Genomic DNA, 15,075 nt, shown 5'->3' on the forward strand with positions numbered 1-15,075 from the left:
GAACCTCCTTGGGGGCCGGTTCCGGCCCGCGGGCCGTATGTTTGACACCCCTGCCCTAGAAGGTTAAAAAACAACTGTGTAAGAATTGCAGAAGTAAGCATACAAGTTGAACCGAGCCAAAACAACGGTGTAAGGAATTGCATAATATTTTCATTATAAGGTAAACAAAGCACCATTATAAGGTAAACAAAGCACCATTATAAGGTAAACAAAGCATTCCAAGGTAAACATTCTAAGGTAAACAAAGCATTCTAAGGTAAACATTCTAAGGTAAACAAAGCATTCTAAGGTAAACATTCTAAGGTAAACAAAGCATTCAAAGGTAAACAAAGCAGCCGTATTTTTAAACAATAATGCGATTTTCGCCATCTGTTGCCAAAGTCCAGTCCAAACACGGTTCGAGTTTCTTGCCGAAAAACGCAAAGTCCTAAAAACAATGAAGTGTCCTCGAGCTGTGGGGGAAGAGTCCTCGTGGTCCCAACATAAATCATGAATTAATTTATAGCCTTATTACTTATTAAAAATGCTTATAAAACATATAGAAACATCCCATAATAAATCCAACATCTACAAATCATATTTTTATAATCTCTAACAAAATGATGCTTTGAAAATCTGAATACCAAATAGAATTTTTTATTTTTTTAATACCAAGTTAAAAATGGGAAACAAACATCTGGAACCTGTTGACAGAAAAATCTCATCTTCAGAGTAATATAAGTTAAAACATTCATGAACTAAGCAGTGGGTTTATAATCAAGTGTTAATCGATCATTCAATTGACATATTACATGGTACTTCATCACTACTTCATTTAACAAAGTCAAATGTTTTTACCATGAATTGTGGCAATTGTTGCTCCCTTTAGAAATACACTGCAGGGCTGGTTGTGTTTGGAACTATCTGGGCCGCCGTGAACTACGTGACCACCTGGCGGCGAGATCAGAGGGTGTCGGGAATGTGTACTAATATCAACATGAAAGGCGCACCTTCAAAGAATGGCCTTTAATAAAATTGGTTTTATAAATTATGCACATATAAGGTGCAGTAGTAGTAGTAGTAGTAGTGGTGGTTGGGGTTGTGCTATACATCCACTAGACTAGATGTATCTAAGATAAAGGAATTTCATACCATGATAAACCAATGCAGTGTTACATCTACGTACTTAAGAAAATAATTGGTTCCAGAAGATGTTTCGTAACCTGAATTTTTCACAAGTAGAGCAGCAATTTGCACGATCATTCATTCATCTTCCATACCGCCTGAACAGTAAAAGTCTGTTGATTGTTCAAAAAGTCAAATCAAAAGCCTTTATTGTCATCATACACAGCTGCGTATAACAAAATTGGTGAACGAACAATTTTTAGCTCATGAGTTATTGGCAGTGGTGGGATTTGAACCCACGCCTCCTGAGAGACAGGAGCCTATTTCCAGCGCCTTGGACCGCTCGGTCACACTAATTTAGTGTTCTTCACTTGCATGTTTGTACAAATGGTTCAAAAGCTAATTAATGGAAACAGAGGCAGAAATGTGACAACAACTCGTCGAGTTTAATAAACATAGCGCTATGTGAGTGTCAATGCGATACAAATAATGGCTTCTATCTCATTGAGGGTCCAGATGGAAAGAAGAGAGTTTATCTATGGATTGGATTGGGTAACTTTATTCATCTCGTATTTGGGAAATTTCGTTGTCACAGTAGCAAGAGGGTGAGGATGCAGAAATAGGAAAGGCATTTTAGACATAAATAGATAGGTAGTAAGTAAGTTAATAAATAAATACATGAATAAATATATAAATAAATAAGCGTGTCGCTGAAGTATATATACATATACCAGTGGCGGGCGGTGCATTTTCTGGTAGCGCCTTCAACGTATCAATCCAACAGTCAAAAACTATTTTATGGCTATAAAACCTCTACTGCAGCTACAGCTGCGACACATAAAAAATTATCAATAAATTAATGCACAAAAATGGGGTAAAATCCAGTTCCTAGCAGCATTTCATGATGAAAATACAAATACTGGAGCTTTTCAGACATTAAAACCAGGCCAGGGGGGCGATTTTCCCGGGAAAAGACAGCGATGAACGTCAATGGCGTACGGGCAAACATTGCCCGAAAATGGGGTAAAATCCAGCCGAAAACAGCATTTATTGATTAAATACAAATACTGGAGCTTTTTACACATCAGAACCCGGCCCGGAGTATCATTTCCCCGGTAAAAAGACAGCGATGAACGTCGATACGTCCATACGTGAAATGACAAAAAATGCACTAAAATTAGGTAAAATCCACTTCCTAGCATCATTTATTGATTGAATACAAATACTGGAGCTTTTGAGACATTACAACCAGGCCAGGGGGGTGATTTTTCCCAGGAAAAGACAGCGATGGACGTCAATGGTGAAACGCCAAAAATTAAACTGGGGTAAAATCCACTTCCTAGCAGCATTTTGTGATTAAATACAAACACTGGACCTTAAATACAAACACTGGAGCTTTTCAGATATCAGAACTTGGCCCACAATTGAAATATTATTTAGGAATATAGCCATATTTGTAATTTTACTCACCAAAAATCCTTTTTACACAATATCCATCCTCCTTTCTTTCTTCCTTCTTTCCTATCGCCATCGAAGCTAATGATGAAAGTCGAGCCTGTCCTGTCATATTTCCGGCATAGTCCGTTTCGAAAATAGCATTAAATCAACACAACAATATACTATTTGCGTGTGGAGCTAAGTTAGCGCGGTGAAAGTGCCCCACACACCATTTTCCCGGCTGTAACAGGCTTGCTAGCTTCGGAGTTGACCGCCCTTTCTTAATGATGTCAATTTTTTTCCTGAAAAAGTCCGTCTAGAAAATAGCTTTGTGAGCAAATAGAATCTATTTGTTTTTGCTTCTGTCGGCCATAGTGGGTGGAGTTTGCGATCTCGGCTGCCTCGGTACTGCTTTGGCCCGCCTACTAGCCAATCATAGTTTGTGAAAGCAATGACATGTCCCAGCCAGCAAAATGCTAACGCCTATGAAAAATCATTGTGGGGTTGCCAACTCGAAATCTGATTGGTTAAAAGCAACAGTCTAGTTTAATGCAGCAGAGCCCACAAGAACTGATTGTGCAGGCTTTGAGGCAGATCTGATCTGGCAACAAATAACGGCTGAAATGTGATTGGTTAAATGCTTCAATATGAAAACACACATCTGGAAAAAGTGCAGCCAGGGGGAAAAGCAATGAAAGGAAGCTAACAGACCATTTGGAATAATAAGTACGTATTGATGGACAAAATATAATATGATTCAGATATTTCTTAGGCCAGCAGAGAAGGCCTTGAAGGCCCTGACGGCCCGCCACTGACATATACACATACGTGTACATCAGTGGCGGTCAGTGCATTTTCTGGTAGCGCCTTCAACGTATCAATCCAACCCTCAAAAACTATTTTATGGCTATAAAACCTCTACTGCAGCTAGAGCTGCAACACAAAAAATAATCAATAAATCAATGCACAAAAATGGGGTAAAATCCACTTCCTAGCAGCATTTCATGATTAAATACAATTACTGGAGCTTTTCACACATTAAAACCAGGCCAGGGGGGCGATTTTCCCGGGAAAGGACAGCGATGAACGTCAATGGCGTACGGGCAAACATTCCCCGAAAATGGGGTAAAATCCAGCCGAAAATAGCATTTATTGATTAAATACAAATACTGGAGCTTTTTAGACATCAGAACCGGGCCCGGAGCATCATTTCCCCGGTATAAAGACAGCGATGAACGTCGATACGTCCATACGTGAAATGACAAAAAATTCACTAAAATTAGCTAAAATCCACTTCCTAGGAGCATTTATTGACTGAATACAAATACTGGAGCTTTTGAGACATTACAACCAGGCCTGGGGGGTGATTTCCTCGGGAAAAGACAGCGATGGACGTCAATGGCGAAACGGCAAAAATTAAACTGGGGTAAAATCCACATCCTAGCAGCATTTAGTGATTAGATACAAACACTGGAGCTTTTCAGATATCAGAACCGGGCCCACAATTGAAATATTATTTAGGAATATAGCCATATTATTGATGGAATAATGATTAATACCATTAAATCATTATTAGTAATATTTAGTAAAAACTGGAAGACATCGTTCACATAACTGATTACAACTTGCAAGGAGAATACACTCATAACGCGGCTTCGTTCACAAGCATTCTGACGTGCAGTATACTCTTCTCTGTTATTTAGTCGCGACATACTGAAAACATTTAACGTAATCTGATTCAAAACAATTGCATAAGCTAACCGAATAACACCCTTCAGGTAAAAAAAACAACTGTGTTGCCGAAAACAACTGTGTAATAAATTGCAGAAGTAAGCATAATACTTTCTTTATAAGGTAAACAAAGCAGCCGTATTTTTAAACAATAATGCGATTATCGCCATCTGCCAGAGTCCAAGTCCAAACAATGTATGAGTTTCTTGCAGATCAGCAGGAACACAGGGTTTGTTGCCGTCAATAGTCCTGAAAACAATTAACTGGCCTCGAAAGCAGCTGTGGGGGAAAGTGTCCTCAAGCTTGGTCCCAACATAAAGCATGAATTAATTTATAGCCTTATTACCTATTAAAAATGCTTACAAAACATATAGAAACATCCCAGAATAAATCCAACAGTGTGTAATTGTGTTTTAAGATATTCCTGCCACAAATTGAGCAAAAAAGGGCTTTTCTCCTGTGCGGGTTGTTAAGTCTTCTTCTCAGGTTTTTCAATTGTGTAGCTTTTTAATTGGACTGTTGTAGCGACTCTGTGGCCACAGACCGAGCAGGAAAACATTGTTCTACAGTGTGGGTTAATAAGTGTTCTTTTAAGCTTCTCCTTAGGAAAATGTTCGACCACAAACTGAGCAGGAAAATGTTTTTTTGCCAGTGTGGGTTCTTGTGTATTTTTAAGCTTTTTTTCTCTGTAAATCTTTTACCACAAACTGAGCACGAAAATGGTTTTTCACCAGTGAGGGTTCTTGTGTGAAGATTTAACTGTTCTAGTGTGTAAATGTCTGACCACAAATTGAACACGAAAATGGTTTTTCACCAGTGTGGGTAGTTTTGTGGATTTTTAAGGATTCATTTCTAGAATAGGCTTTGTGGGTTCTTATGTGGATTTTTAAGTGTCCATTGTTAGAATAGGCTTTACTGCAAACTGAACACAAAAATGTTTTTTCACCAGTGTGGGTTCTTGTGTGCATTTTTAAGGTTCTCTTCTCTGTAAATGTTTTACCACAAACTGAACACAAAAATGGTTTTTCATCTGTGTGTGTTCTTGCATGAATTGTTAAGTTTCCCTTCTGTGTGAATGTTTGACCACAAACTGAACACGAAAATGGTTTTTCACCAGTGTGGGTTCTTGTGTGCCTTTTTAAGGTTCCCTTCTCTGTAAATGTTTTACCACAAACTGAACATAAAAATGGTTTTTCATCTGTGTGTGTTCTTGCATGAATTGTTAAGTTTCCCTTCTGTGTGAATGTTTGACCACAAACTGAACACAAAAATGGTTTTTCACCAGTGTGGGTTCTTGTGTGCCTTTTTAAGGTTCCCTTGTCTGTAAATGTTTTACCACAAACTGAACACGAAAATGGTTTTTCATCTGCGTGTGTTTTTGCATGAATTGTTAAGTTTCCCTGCTCTGTAAATCTTTGACCACAAACTGAACACGAAAATGGTTTTTCACCAGTGTGGGTTCTTGTGTGACGATTTAAGTATCCCTTCCGTGTAAATGTTTGACCACAAACTGAACACGGAAATGGTTTTTCACCTGTGTGGATTCTTGTGTGTTTTTGTAAATCTTGCTTTTGAGAAAAGGCTTTACCGCAAACTGAACACGAAAATGGCTTTTCACCAGTGTGAGTTCTTATGTGGGCTTTTAAGCTTTCCTTGTGTGTGAATCTTCGACCACAAACTGAACACGAAAATGGTTTTTCACCTGTGTGGATTCTTGTGTGTTTTTGTAATTCTTGCTTTTGAGAAAAGACTTTACCACAAACTGAACACGAAAATGGTTTTTCACCAGTGTGGGTTCTTGTGTGCCTTTTTAAGTTTCCCTTGTGTGTAAATGTCTGACCACAAACTGAACACAAAAATGGCTTTTCACCAGTGTGGGTTCTTATGTGGGTTTTTAACGTTCCGCTTTCTGTAAATGTTTTACCACAAACTGAACACGAAAATGTTTTTTCACCCGTGTGGTTTCTTGTGTGTTTTTGTAAATGTTGCTTTTGAGAAAAAGCTTTATCGCAAACTGTTCTTGTGTGTATTTTTAAGCTTCTGTTCTCTGTAAATCTTTTACCACAAACTGAGCACGAAAATGGTTTTTCGCCAGTGTGGGTTCTTGCATGACTAATTAAGCGGTCCTTCCGTGTGAATGTTTGACCACAAACTGAACACGAAAATGGTTTTTCACCAGTGTGGGTTCTTGTGTGAAGATTTAAGCTTCCATTCTCTGTAAATTTTTTACCACAAACTGAGCACGCAAATGGTTTTTTGCCAGTGTGGGTTCTTGTGTGTATTTTTAAGTTTCCCTTCTCTGTAAATCTTTTACCACAAACTGAGCACAAAAATGGTTTTTCGCCAGTGTGGGTTCTTGTGTGTATTTTAAATTTTCCCTTGTGTGTAAATGTTTTACCACAAACCGTACATGATAAGGGGTTCTCCCCAGTATGGCTCCTCATATGTGTTTTCAAAGAAGACTTTTTCCCAAAAGTTTTCCCACACTGAAAGCATTTGCAGAGTTTGTCGCCAATGGGATTTTTCTTAACATCTTCAACATCATCATCGTCAAAAAGCAAGTCGCTGCCATCTGATAAAGGAGCAATTAAATTTTCTGCTCGCCATCCTTCTGTTGAGCTGCCGCTCAGAAGCTCCACCCCTCTGTTGGCCACGCCCAGGTCATCTTCACTCTTGAAAGGCTCACCAGTTGACCATTTGACACATTCCTCGTTTTTGATTGGAGGTTGCTCTTCTCTTTTGCACTGTTGAGAGAACTCTGGCTCCTCCTCTTTAATTAGGGGCCATGTTGTGGTGTTTGCAGGCTCCGCCCCTCCGCTGGCCACGCCCAGAACATCTTCCCTCTTCACGAACTCACCAAGTGACCAGGTGAAATGATCTTCCTCCCTTTTGATTGGAAGTTGCTCGTCTCCCATTTGTTGTTGAGGGAACTCTGGCTCCTCCTCTTTGATTTGGGGGAGCTCAACGTCCTCTTCAAGGTCAACAGACTCCTGCCCATCAGCACCAAGATCATTTCTGAAACCTGCAAAGACACAAAGATAAATGATTAACCATTTTCCAATTATAAATATTTTGTTCACAGAAATGCAACCAAACGGAAGAGGGCACCATACATTCATTTTGTCACAATGCAGTACAGTGGTACCTCTACATACGAACTTAATTCGTTCCGGGACTGAGCTCGTATGTCGATCTTCTCGTAACTCGAGTGAACGTTTCCCATTGAATAATAATAATAATAATAATCGGACATAGGCCATGTCGTCATTACCACAACACAAAAAAGCCTACTTGACATCACACGCAGAAACTGCGTGTGACGAAATTGATGGTGCTTCTCCATAAGCTACGTTTAATCGGCAAAAGACCTAAATAAGTGTAAGTTACGGACTTGTAATTTGTCATTCCGCTGTTGTGGATACAGGTCGCTTACCTCTCGATTACATACAGGTCGCTTACCTCTCGATTACCGCACCCTGTCTGCCACTTACCTACCTTCAAGTCAGCTAGGAGGCGGCAGATCACCAACCAAACATCTATTCATATGCCGCAGAAGGGAATGTGTGTATGTTAGCGCGAGTTTAGATGTCTGATGGATGTGGGGAAAAAACTGTCCTTAAGCCTATTTGTCCGAGCTTTGTGGGACCTATAGCGTCTGCCAGAGGGCAGCAGCTGGAACAGATTGTGACCAGGGTGGTAAGGGTCCCCTATGATGTGCTTGGCTCTGCTGAGGTAACGCGGGCTGGCAATGTCTTCAAGTGAGGGCAGAGAGCAGCCGACAATCCTCTGGGCAGTGTTAATCACTTTCTGCATGGCCTTTTTGTCTGCCGCCGTGCTTCCAGCGTACCACACTGTGATGCCGTACGCCAGGATGCTCTCTACAGTGGTTCTATAGAAGGTTCTCAGAAGATTGGAGCCGAAGTTGTTCTTCCTGAGCACCCTGAGGAAATGGAGTCGTGTCTGAGCCTTCTTCACCACTGCCGTGGTGTTTGTAGACCATGAGAGCTTGTCCGTGACGTGGACCCCCAGGAATTTAAAGGACTGGACCCTGTCTACACATACTCCATTTATGAGGAGTGGGGCCAGATCTGTGCCGTGTTTGCGAAAGTCCAAGATTATTTCTTTAGTTTTCGTGGTGTTCAGTGTGAGATTGTTCACCGAGCACCACGAAGACAAATTGTTGACCTCATCTCTGTAAGCCGACTCATCCCCTCCTGAGATGAGTCCGACCACAGTGGTGTCGTCAGCGAATTTGATGATGGCGTTAGACTGGTGGGTGGGTGCACAGTCGTAGGTGTACAGGGAGTACAGAAGAGGACTCAGTACACAGCCTTGAGGGGAGCCAGTGCTTAGTGTAATGGAGGAAGAGAGGTGGGGACCAAGTCTAACAGTCTGTGGGCGGTTGGTCAAGAAGTCCTTTATCCAGCAGCAGATTGAAGAGGATAGTCCAAGGTGGGAGAGTTTGTCAGTCAGAATGTCCGGTTTTATGGTATTGAAGGCTGAGCTGTAGTCAATGAAGAGCATCCTCACGTAGTTCCCAGGGTGTTCCAGATGGCTCAGTGCTGTATGAAGAGCAATGGCAATAGCATCATCAGTGGACCTGTTTGCCCTGTAAGCAAACTGGTGAGGGTCAATTGAGGGAGAGATTGTATTCCTGATATGGCGGGCTACCAACTTTTCAAAGCACTTCATGATCACAGGCGTGAGGGCAACAGGCCTATAATCATTCATGCTGCCAATGGTTGGCTTTTTGGGGACAGGGATGATGGTGGCAGATTTCAGACAAGATGGAATGATGGATAGTTGCAGGGAACAATTGAAAATATTTGTGAAGACTCCAGCCAGCTGGTCAGCACAGGCTTTGAGCACCTTCCCAGGTACTCCGTCAGGGCCCGCAGCCTTCCTGGTGTTCACAGACCGCATTACCAGTCTCACTTCCTGTTCCCGGAACGTCAGTGTATTGCTGCAGGGTGGTGGTGGGGGTGTTGAGACTGGGCCTGATTTGTCAGTCTCAAAGCGGGCAAAGAAACGGTTCAAATTCTCCGCTAGTGAGGCATCTGCATTAACAGACATAGTATTGTTGTTGTAGTTGGTTATATGTCGTATTCCTTGCCACATCCTCTTTGGGTTATTTTCTGTGAAGTGCTCCTCAATTTTTTTGGTATATGCTGCCTTGGCCTTTTTAATGCCTCTTTTCAGCTCAGCTCTGGCAGCGCTATATTTTATCTTGTCCCCTGATCTAAAGGCGGAATTACGGCATTTGATGAGTGCCTGTGTCTCATTGGTCATCCAGGGTTTTTGGTTAGGAAAAACCCGTATTCGTTTATCTATAGTGACGTTGTCGATGCAGTTTTTTATGTAAGAAAGAACAGAGTCCGTGTAGTCCTGGAGGTTGTCGTGTACAAAAAGTTCCCAGTTGGTGCGGGAAAAGCAGTCCTGCAGCTGAGAGAGTGCGTTGTCGGGCCAAGTTTTTATTGTCTTTATTTGTGGCGTTGTTTGCCTCCGGAGTGGAGTGTAAGCGGGGGTGAGAGATAGGCAGAGGTGATCTGATCCAGCTAGGTGGGGTAGGGAAGTGGCTTTGTAAGCATGTTTGATGTTAGAATAGACATGGTCAAGAGTTTTGTCTCCTCTAGTATTACAATTTACGTATTGAATAAACTTAGGTAAAACAGTCTTTAAACACGCCTTGTTGAAATGAACTAAAAACAAATTAATTCGTTCAAACCCCCCATCAAAGCTAATGCTGACAGTCGAGTTGACCTGTTGTATTTCTGGCATAAGTTTTGATTCTATTTAGGGCTGAAAATGTCCGTTCGACAGAAGCAGTGGACACGGGGATGGTCACTGTCAAACCCACTGTGTACCAGCCGCCCCATGCTCACGCTCAGATTTTTCTGCTGAAGGAAGTCAAGGAGATCAGTGGGCGATTTTCCTGTAAAATCGTCCGTGGCATTTACATTACAATCAGCGTGACAGCTGACATATGCCTAATACTGGCCTACAACATCCTCCACGGCATCTACAGCGTGCCCTGCGACCTCTTCTTCACGCCCGCACCTGATCGTGGTCTGAGGGGTCATCCGTGGAAGCTGTACCCTCGCGGGTTCCGGTTGAATCGGCGGAAGGCGGCTTTTTCAGTGCGCATCGCCGGTCCTTGGAACCGGCTTCCGCAGGGGGTGGTCGAGAAGCCGACGGTCGCCCAGTTCAAGCGGGCTCTGGACGACTTTTTGGCCGTGAACCAGTGACTACACCGCGTTTGTTGCACATTTCTTGTGTCTTGTTACATGGCCCTTAGCCTAGTGCTTTTTTTTGCCAAATAAATTGAATTGAATTGAATTGAATTGAGTTCTGTTCTTGACCGACCGATGCAGATCGAAAAGTGTACCGTGGCTCTGCGTTAAGATGGATAAGTCTTTTACTTTGTACCAAGTTTTCTGGTTTTCCCAAAACTTCTGTGGGTCGAGGAGGGACAGAAACATCAGTCTTTCGTGTTCTTGAAATCTGGTCCGCGTCTGGGAAGTAATATTGTCCAGAATCCTGTCGTGGAGTTGGTGGTAGTGCGCGCGAGAATCTTGCGCTTGACCTCTTCATGTGCTTGGATCACCCGCACTGCATTCAGTGGCCTCGTAGATTTCCTCATATCGACTCCTCTAGCGCTCAACTGTCACAAAACTCCTTTACTCTTGCAGGACAAAACTGTACATCCAGTTTGTTGTTCTGTAGTATTGAAAAACGCACGTCTGAATGCTCAAAAATGCCATTAAATGTGTGAAGCAAAAAAACAAAATTCAAAATCATCCAGATGTCCTTTAAATCAATCAGCACACCACACAGAATCATTCACCATTATAGAGACAAACAGTACTTCTATTTCCCTTCTCATCTCTTCCTCCATCACTTCAGCAATAGCAGTGATCAGGTTGTTTTGTATTTTGCCCGACGTGCCACTAAACACTTTATTAGTGGACAGGTGGGAATGTAAATCTGTGTTTCTCTCAGCAATGAGAGAAAGAAGTTCCACATAATTTCCTTTGTTTGGGGATGCAGTGATTTCATCGTGTCCCCGAAATGAAAGTTTACAGTCTATCAAACTTTTTAAGATTTCCCTATTTTTCTTTACCTTTTAGTTGAATGATCCGTTTCCCAGTGCCCTTGCTCGCTGAACTGTAACTTCACTCGGGTTTCCCAAAAAGTTTTGGAGAGCACCGTTGCTTGTAAGTGTCCGGCAGTGCGTTGGTGTCTCGTTGCTGCTATGGTTAAACAAGTCAAATTTGCAAATCCAGTGTTTCTCTCAACACCATGTCGATCAGTGACAAATAACAAGCACTCCCAGCAATACAATTTGCAGTGTTCCTCGGAGCCCGTGATCCAGGGGTTGCGCTCGTAGTTAGCGAACTGAAAGTGGCGGACAAACCTTTGTCTTGGTTGCAACAGGCTTGCTAACTTCGGAGTTGGCCACCCTTTCTTAATGATTTCCATTTTTTTCTGGAAAAGTCCGTCTGGAAAATGGCTTTATCAGCAAATCTGCAACCAAATCTGTTTTTTTCCTCTGTTGGCCATTGTGGGTGGAGTTTGTGAGCTCTGGCTGGCTCGCTCTGGCTTTGGCCCGCCTACTCTATCACTAGCCAATCATAGTTGGTGAAAGCGATGACGTATCCCTACACCTGAGAGAAGGCAATGATGTATCCCTACGCCTGCGAGAAGGCCTTGGTGTCACCAAATCGAATTCTCATTCATTAAAGCAACAGTCTTATCGACACTTGTTTAATGCAGCAGAGCAGAGCCTGCAGAATTGATTGTGAAGGCCTTGAGGCAGATTTCTGACCCTGGCAACAAAAAATGGCTGAAATGTGATTGGTTAAAAGCTTCAATATGAAAACACATCTGGAAGCAGTGCAACCAGGGGGAAAGCAATGAAAGGAAGCTAACAGACAATTTGGAATTATTTAATAAGTATTGATGGACAAAATATAATATGATTCAGATATTTCTTCGGCCAGCAGAGAAGGCCTTGAAGGCCCTGAAGCACACCACTGTCTTTTATTCAAGCTAGTCTATCATTATTTTGGGGATATTTATTTAAAGAAACCATCAAATATTTCCTTTTTTTTGTAGTTTTTCATAAAGAGAAAAATAAATGTAAATTAAATTAAAAAAGCAAAATGTTTAAATCACTTCTTTTTACATTTTTGTTATTTTCATATTATATTTTTATTAAAACAAAACAAAAACTCAATATTAGATTTTTTTATAAAAATGTTTGTTCTTTTTTCTAGAAAAAAAAGTGGGTAAAATAGTACATATTCAATTTATTTAGAATTATAGCAGGCCGCACCACGGAGTGGCAGCGGGCCAGATTTGGGCCTCGGGCCGCAACTTCGACACCTTTGTTTAAACTCTGCTCTCGTCGTTGTTTAGTGCATCTGAATCTTCATTTTTTTGCATTTTAAATTTACAGCATGTAAGCAAGTGTTGTTACTCAAGCATGTAGCCAAAAATGGAGGGCGAGTAGCATGAATGACTCTCCAATGCCTCTGGGAGGCGCTCGCGCTTTGCGTAATAAAGAAAAATACATTGTGATAAGGATACAATAAAAGGAAAGCTACGTTTTTCTGCCGTTGTTAAAGGATAAACACGTTGAGACTCATTCTTTCCATCCTAGAGTGTGAAGTGGGTCTCATATTGAAATGTGTATTTTTTTATAGTCATGACTCCATGGGTCTCAAGCTTCCCCTTAGTAGAGCTCTGTCCTGTCGCCAGATGTGTCCTTGAAGACTTGCAACAAAGTCATTATCTTCTATTTGCCGGTTCATAACAAATAGCTTACTGTACGAATGTATGAAGTAAGGGAAAATCCCATCCCTGTTCAGTTTCGGTACCACCCTCTTGAGAGAATAAAGGTAAGTTGTCTGTCTCGGTGGATTTGTGGACGACAGCCTTGCCTGTGGATCACCTGTGCCCAGAATATTCTGTAATAAAAGCTTCGAAGTCACTTCACTATTTGGACAACCAACATCTTCCACATCCGAAATTAATCAAACCCGAGAAGGAAGACCGAGTGCTGTTCCTTCAACAAGTGGTCACATTAAAATAGAAATAGTATTTATTACGTCTTTCTTCGAACGGCGCTAGTGCGAATTCGTGGAGAAGTACGAACGCTATAATAATTTTACGTCAATATAATACCTTTAAGGCTTAAAGGTATTTTACATTAAACATTGAGGGAATTAATGGAAATAAAAATTCAACCCACCTTCTAGTCTATATCCTTTGAGGTCAAAAAGTTCCTTCTGGAACTTTGGCCGTTTAGTTCCTGCGGACATTTCCACGCGTGGATTCTGATGATGGCGGCGCCTTTGTTGATAGCTGCTAGCTAAAATAAGCTAAGACTTGTTTCTCTGCTAGCTGCTAGCTAAGATAAAGGATAAACACGCTCTTCGGGGACTTTTCCCTTCAATAGCTGCTAGCTAGACTAAGCTAAATTAGTCGGGAAAATTCCAACGAGTTCTTCGGTGACTTGTTTCTTTGATAGCTGCTAGCTAAACTAGGCTAAATCATAAACAAGCATTCGACGACTTGTTCCTTTGATAGCTGCTAGGCTTAGCTAAAGTAGTGCGCAAAGGTCCAACGATTTCTTGGACGACCCGGACTTGTTCCTTTGCTAGCTGCTAGCTAGGCTAAGATAAAGAAGGTTTTGCTGATAGTGATGGGACGATCGACACTGGTGCGTCAGCACTGTGCCGAGAGTTCAACGAGTGAAAGCCGGAAGTAGGGCGTGTATAGCTTTAAAAAGAATCACGTGACCGGTATAGGAAATGCATTTTTGTCATTTCACGTATGGACGTATCGACGTTCATCGCTGTCTTTTTACCGGGGAAATGATACTCCGAGCCCGGTTCTGATGACTAAAAAGCTTGAGTATTTGTATTTAATCAATAAATGCTGTTTTCGGCTGGTTTTACCCCATTTTCGGGCAATGTTTGCCCGTACGCCATTGACGTTCATCGCTGTCTTTTCCCGGGAAAATCACCCCCCCTGGCCTGGTTTTAATTTCTGAAAAGCTCCAGTATTTGTATTTAATCATGAAATGCTGCTAGGAAGGGGATTTTACCCCATTTTTGTGGATTAATTTATTGATTATTTTTTATGTGTCGCAGCTGTAGCTGCAGTAGAGGTTATGTAGCCATAAAATAGTTTTTGAGGGTTGGATTGATACGTTGAAGGCGCTACCAGAAAATGCACGGACCACCACTGATTTTCATATATTACGTACTACTGTATGATTAAACACATGTTTTTAGGTTGATGACGCATGCCAACAGAATGTTCCCTTATAATATAAGGCTTATTAATATAAGGCTTATATTAATGCTTGCACAATAAATAAAGGAAGCTTTCAGTACAAGATATTCTTTTGAGGTTGATTACAGATGGCTTCACCCAAGGCCAACTGATATGGAGGCAACTGGAAAATTCCAAGAGAAGGTGGAACCTGGAGACCATCGTGGACCGGTCAACATCATACCTTTAATCAGCTAATGCATTATTCATATTTGTGTTATGAAAACTGGCCAACTCGGTTTGGGTATTGTCTCTCGATGGTCACGAAGACGCACAGCTGTTTGTGTTAAGGACCCGAGACCCAGAGCTCTGTATTAGATTTACATGTCAGAAATAAATCATCTGTCGAGTAATCCTGGTCTTCTCTCCCGATGCTAAACATGCACTATTGTTAGGTCGATAAGCCATAGTTTCAGATAGACACACGTTGTTGGAGTCAGATGCCAAAACTTATCGTCTAAC

General features: G+C 41.6%; 1 protein-coding gene across 2 annotated transcripts; it reads right to left on the reverse strand.

Moving 5' to 3' along the window:
- Positions 1–1,296: 1,296 nt before the first annotated feature.
- On the reverse strand, positions 1,297–14,032 carry LOC144065521 (uncharacterized). Of its 2 annotated transcripts, none has more exons than XM_077588448.1 (2): positions 13,526–14,032; positions 1,297–7,294 (listed from the first exon to the last, which is right to left on the reverse strand). In XM_077588448.1, the coding sequence occupies exons 1-2, from the start codon at positions 13,593–13,595 to the stop codon at positions 5,037–5,039; spliced, it is 2,328 nt and encodes a 775-aa protein (XP_077444574.1). In that variant the 5' UTR covers positions 13,596–14,032; the 3' UTR covers positions 1,297–5,036. The 2 variants fall into 2 exon arrangements, with proteins under 2 accessions (XP_077444574.1, XP_077444575.1); XM_077588449.1 differs by lacking the exon at positions 13,526–14,032 and adding an exon at positions 13,100–13,384.
- Between the last annotated feature and the right edge of the window lie 1,043 nt (positions 14,033–15,075).

This window comes from Stigmatopora argus, chromosome 20 (assembly GCF_051989625.1).
Source record: "Stigmatopora argus isolate UIUO_Sarg chromosome 20, RoL_Sarg_1.0, whole genome shotgun sequence".
NCBI classification, from domain to species: Eukaryota; Metazoa; Chordata; class Actinopteri; order Syngnathiformes; family Syngnathidae; genus Stigmatopora; species Stigmatopora argus.

Coding starts and splice junctions, on each gene's coding strand:
- LOC144065521 (XM_077588448.1), bottom strand. CDS start 13,595: ATGTCCGCAGGAACTAAACGGCCAAAGTTCCAGAAGGAACTTTTTGAC. Junction 7,295..13,525: donor CAAAGGATATAGACTAGAAG/GTGGGTTGAATT, acceptor GTGTCTTTGCAG/GTTTCAGAAATGATCTTGGT.